The sequence below is a fragment of the Prionailurus bengalensis genome, chromosome A1, assembly GCF_016509475.1.
Source record: "Prionailurus bengalensis isolate Pbe53 chromosome A1, Fcat_Pben_1.1_paternal_pri, whole genome shotgun sequence".
Lineage (NCBI taxonomy): Eukaryota > Metazoa > Chordata > Mammalia > Carnivora > Felidae > Prionailurus > Prionailurus bengalensis.
The window spans coordinates 63,916,800-63,922,799 of record NC_057343.1 but is presented as its reverse complement, the minus strand read 5'-3'; the positions used below and the strand labels follow the sequence as shown (position 1 = coordinate 63,922,799).

General features: G+C 40.0%; 1 protein-coding gene across 1 annotated transcript in view; it reads right to left on the bottom strand.

Moving 5' to 3' along the window:
• Window positions 1-1,354: 1,354 nt before the first annotated feature.
• LOC122478811 overlaps window positions 1,355-6,000 on the bottom strand; it is a 51,433-nt gene continuing 46,787 nt past the window's right edge. The window contains exon 4 of the mRNA XM_043572500.1: window positions 1,355-2,252. Coding sequence (XP_043428435.1) covers window positions 2,168-2,252 — 85 coding nt within the window. The 3' untranslated portion in view covers window positions 1,355-2,167. The remainder of the gene's footprint in view (window positions 2,253-6,000) is intronic.

Genomic DNA, 6,000 nt, shown 5'->3' with positions numbered 1-6,000 from the left:
AAGTGTTGAAAGAGACGCCTCAAATTACTTAAGTAAAAACTGAAGTTTAGTCGCTTTAATGAGTGAGGTTTTTTCATGGTAAAGCTGGATCTGGGTTTAAAGTGATATACTGAAGCAGGCTTGTGCTCTCTCTCTTTCCACATTGTGGAAGTAAATGGCCACCCACAGATCAGTAATCCCAACAGAAAGCTGCAGCTCTTACCCTGAAGTTATGAAAACAAGAGTCACATGGACTCTTGGGTCAAATGCTGATCCTGCTACCTACCCATCATTCTCACCTGAGATTCTCAGGTGTCCACTTTATGATTACAGATAGGTGGAATGATCTCCAGTTAACTTATTCCCCTAAGGAAATGGAATTCTCTTACCAGTAACAGAGTAGTAAAAGTGGAGATCTATGCATTGTCCACCCAGGAGAAACAAACCCTTTACCCCATAGATGTAACCTGGTTGTGTTGAACAAGCATGACATAAGGATTGTGATCGCGGTGACAATTAAGTTATGTCTCTTACCTTGGCTTCAAGATTTACTCAGTTCTGGTAATATCCCCTTACCTTGAAAGAATATTTGGGGGCGCCTGGGTGGCGCAGTCGGTTAAGCGTCCGACTTCAGCCAGGTCACGATCTCGTGGTCCGTGAGTTCGAGCCCCGCGTCAGGCTCTGGGCTGATGGCTCAGAGCCTGGAGCCTGTTTCCGATTCTGTGTCTCCCTCTCTCTCTGCCCCTCCCTCGTTCATGCTCTGTCTCTCTCTGTCCCAAAAATAAAAATAAACGTTGAAAAAAAATTAAAAAAAAAAAAAAAAGAAAGAATATTTGGACAGGTCCATGATTTTTGTGATCACTCACTTGCAAAAAATAAAAGTTGTTCAGTTACTATCGGTAGTAAACACAGTTTCAATTTAAAAATTGGACATCCAGTACAAACTCGTAAGCAAAATCTTTAACTTGATTCACCATCGAACATTCTATTATCCCAAGCTTGGATCTGCTCTCTCTAGAGTCATGCCATGGGAAGGGAGGAGGGAGGCAGAGGGAACAAAGTGTGAATCCCTCTGGACTCTGCTTTTGCCCTTCCTCTCTTCAGAGACTCCTTAATACACGATCTCTCTGCTACACCGCCCTTGATCAGGCAGATGACTCCCTAATGATCTTCTATCATTTTGTTCCACACTCATACGATGTATGTTCACCTTCATTCTTTTTCTGCTGAGATTTTCTGGCCCTTATTGGACAATATTCATGACGTCCTACACATGTCCAATCTCTGGCTCATCCGTGTGTATTTGTTATCATAACATAACCCAGCTGCTCCTGATTAACTCACACACACACAAACAACTCTCTCCAATAAAGTGTCCTAACCAATTTCCTCTTTACTACATCCTGACTCCTTTTTATAGACCTTAAGGAACAGGTTTTTAGAGATGGTTACTTTCTAATTCCACATATGTAAGCTTCATGTGGGAAGAAAATTTTAACTGCTTTGTTCATTGCTTCATTCCCAGCACCCAGAGTAACAAGTGACGTATGCTAGGCATCACGTGGTGAATAAATCAATATGAAATTGGAGACTGTCATTTAAGTGATCTGATGTTGATCACTGGTGCCTCTGTCAAAATGGAGACAGGAAAGATCCAGTTATAACATCATATTAGACATGCACAAAAAATTCCCACATTTCCTCTGCCTAATATAGTAAATACAATTATCCCACTCACATTGAAAATGCACTTATACTTCCCCAGAGGCAGAGAACACAAAATCAAATCCAGCTACTATGGAAAGTGGCATGTCCAGGATCTCTTAAGAAGCACACTCTTTTTAGTCCAATGTGATTTGTCATGTTTGGCAACATTTGACTCAAGTGTAGGTTTAATCACCCTATGTTCTGGTTATCTATTGTTGAGTTACCAAACCACTCCAAAACTTTGTGGTTGAAAACAATGACATTTTGTTCATAAGTCCATAATTCTGGAAGGGTCTGGTGGGGGCATGCCATCTCGGTGCCCTTTGGAGTCAGCTGAAAAGGCTTGAAGGATGATGGCTGGCATCATCTGGAGACTCAGTCACCCTTAACTGAGATGGTGGCAGGGATACAGACACATAGATTCTTCTTAAGGGCACTTAGCTGCCCCAAGTAAATGGTGATTTGGTTCCAATGGTGAGTGTCAGATGGATGAGGTGGAAGTTGTACGCTTTTTATGTGCAGCCTCAAAAGTCGCAGTGTCACTTTTTCCATGGTCACAGGATTTCCTAGATTCAAAGAGAGAAAATACAGACTCCTTACACATCTCAATGAACATGTGTCAACATCACACTGTATCAAAAGCTTGAAGGATGGGCTATATATCATCGTGATCGCCTTTGGAAAACACACTCTTCCATACCCCAAATCTTAATCACAACAATGAAGACAGGCAGAATTCCCACATTTGGAAAAAGAGCAAAAGTAAAGCAACAAATAGTGGTCCCGTGCCTGACACCAGGCCTCGTGGCCAGGAAGACAAGGCCTTCTCTCCTGATGATTGTTCCTCAGGCTGCCAGTCTGGCGGCCACCAGTTGTGTGCCCACCACAGTCTTAACCTGAAAGGGTTTAGGGAATAAGTCTCTATCTTTGACAGCTCTCTTTTTGTTAGTGGTGTTCTGAAGCTCTGAGAAAACACAATTAAGAGAATTAATCACCACAGTATTTTCAGGATCCAGGCTTCTCTGGAGTTACCTAAAATCTGAGTTGCTGGTCAATTACATGTCTCTTACTTTCACCAGTTAGAATGCTAGTTCAGGGGCCTGCTTGCCCTCAGATACAGCACTGCCTTTGTGCTATTCTCAAACTTCGTGGACTGTTTTCCATATTCCCATGTGATCTGTGTTTTGCTAGAAAGAAGAAACCAGGAATTTCTCCCGGTGACTTGAGTGGCATCTCTGGCTGCATTTTTCATCATTCTGTCCTCTGGGTTTCAAGAACACTTCATCCTTCCTTTGCTCTCTGGATTCAGGGAGATGGAATGCCCTACTTTTTGCTCATCTCTGGGTTGACATATCATCTATTTGACTCCTCTCAGTGATTTCATCATCTAACTAACTCCACTATTCAATGTCCTTTGTTTCTTTTTTTTTTTTTTTTTTTTTTTCAACGTTTATTTATTTTTGGGACAGAGAGAGACAGAGCATGAACGGGGGAGGGGCAGAGAGAGAGGGAGACACAGGATCGGAAACAGGCTCCAGGCTCCGAGCCATCAGCCCAGAGCCTGACGCGGGGCTCGAACTCCTGGACCGCGAGATCGTGACCTGGCTGAAGTCGGACGCTTAACCGACTACGCCACCCAGGCGCCCCAAATGTCCTTTGTTTCAAATTCTTAAAAGTACTTAGTATTATTTAAGCTACTGTTACTCTATTTCAGGCATAGCAACTGAATCTATAAATTTTTGCAAATTAAAATAAGTCTATAGAGTGTTCTTTAAGTTGTGACTTAACCCATTTTAAAGTTTATTAAAATAAACTGATTAAATTAGCTTATTCACTTTCAGAGAAAGGAAGTATTTAGTGAACATTTATTATAGATGATAGCTTTTATAAAGCATTCAATTCCCACAATTCAAAAAAATTGGAGGATCACCCTGCTTTTATAGTGAAAAAACTGAAAGATAAGTTAATTAAGTAGCTTACCCAGTGTCTGATTCTTTATTATTCTTCCCACTATACCATAGTACACATTGCCTATTTTATTTTTTATCATTGGTCTTAATCATGCTTTGAAAATTGCCGTTGGGTGGCTCAGTCGGTTGGGGGTCCGACTTTGGCTCAGGTCATGATCTCACGGTCTGGTCCATGGGTTTGAGCCCTGCGTTGGGCTCTGTGCTGGCAGCTTGGGGCCTGGAGCCTGCTTCGGATTCTCTCTCTCTCTCTCTCTCTCTCTCTGCCCCTCCCCCATTCATACTCCTTATTTCTCTCTCAAAAATAAACATTAAAAAAATTAAAAAAAAAAGAAAATTGCCATTTGTTATTTAATAATAAATTTTAATGTTTTAGTAAGTACCTCCAAATCAGAGCTATTTGTATTCTTCATAAGTACCTTTTCATCTATACTTTGATAAATCAAAGCTTTTGGTTGAGAATTACTGTAGGAATCCAAGTAATAAACAAACATGGAGGGAGAATTAAGGCATTTCAGGATGAATGGACAAAACCAAATCACCAATAATTACTTGAAATTTTCACTATTTGCATACTAATCTCATAGAGCCTAAAAAATACATTTAATTTGTAGAAAAAAACATCATGAATAAATTAGTATTAGTATTGAAATAAACAGGTTAATTGCTTACACAGTAGGTCTGACATTAGTTAGAAAGAAATCATATTGAATTAATACAATGTTCTCATTAATAGAAACTATATTATCAGTTACTATAGTGTCACAAAAGGGGTCCCCCATAAAGTGATGGTTTAGTTGAAGCTACATTTGCATTGAAAATGATGAACAGCGTCTAAGCTTATTTGGTGTCACCTTGAAAAATGTTTGAAAGCCCAGGAATACATATCTTTCATGTATATTTTATTTCATGTAGACTAATTTAGTGACAACTTTAGTTTTTCTGAGTTTCTTTGGGGAGAGAAAGAAAGAAAAAGTCTTGAGTGTGAGGATATAAGCCAAAGAAATGTGTCAAGCTGAAAGTGACAAAAGCTTCTGTGGCAAGCAGGATTCTAAGATGTTCCCCAGTATTCTGCCTCTGGTGTACACACCCTGCATAATCCCCAAGTCTGCAAATTTAATGTGTTTTACTCCTGTGATTAGGTTATGACATATGACACCATTAACCTTGAGATGGGGAGGATCATCCTGGAAAGCTTGACCCAATCTTATGAGCCCTTTAAAAATAGAGAATTTTCTATGGTTGCTAGCAGAAGAGGAAGTGGAGATTGGAAGGGCAGTTCTCCATTGCTAACATGGGGAGGACATCATGCTTAGAAATGGGAACAGCCTCTAGGACTTTAGAGCTGAGTCCCATCAGACAGCCAGCAAGGAAACAAGGATGTTAGTCCTACTACAGCAGTGATGAATTCTGTCAATAACAAGAATGAGCCAGGTAAAGGACCTTAACTCCACATGAGGACATGGCCAGCTGACACCCAAATTTTAGCCTGAGCAGAAGAACCCCACCACGCTGTGCCTGGACTTCTGACGTATAGGAGCATGAGCTAATAAACAGATGTTGTTATAAACTGCTAAATTTGTGGCGATCTGTTACACAGCAATAGAAAAGGAATACATCTCCAAAGGTGGTGTGAACAGATCCTTTGCAGCACACTGGGAAAGCATGGGGTGGATGGAACACAGAGGGACTTCTGCACATACACTTCCTGGTCATGCTAGGACTCTCCACTCTACTCTGAACAACTGGAGTGGGCTTAGGCACTATGGGGGTTTCATTATTCAGCTTTAGTCCAAAAGCATGTATAGTGTCCTAGTTATCAAGAACATTTTGATCCAAGGCTTGGATGAGGTCGAAGCTTGACTCCAGCAAGCATTTTGGTTCATAACAATACAGACATTAGATGTTAGAAAAATTGTGTCATAAATACTTGGTCTCCAAATGTAAATCCACTGCTCTACAGTAAGATGTATCACAGTCATTGAAAAGGGTGAATTGTATTTTGTAGAATGATATGGCTTTCTTATTGCTTTATTTATTACCCAATAAATAGAATCTGAATTTTTGGGAGTTCTTGCTTGCAAATTGGCAATTTACAGATATGCAAAAACATAATCCCCAAACCTAAAACATTGCTCAATGTTATGCTGACGATGACTTTCTTACTTCAAAGATAATAGTAAAGCATATTATTCATTTTTTTAGCAAACTGAAACATTCTTGAGAAGTTACACAAAAAATGTTTTTTTAAATAACATGTTTGTTATTGAACAGAGTAAATTTTAGAGATGCAATTCATTGCCAGCCCTTGCCTTTTGCCTCTGTCTCTTTAACTATGGTAAATGTG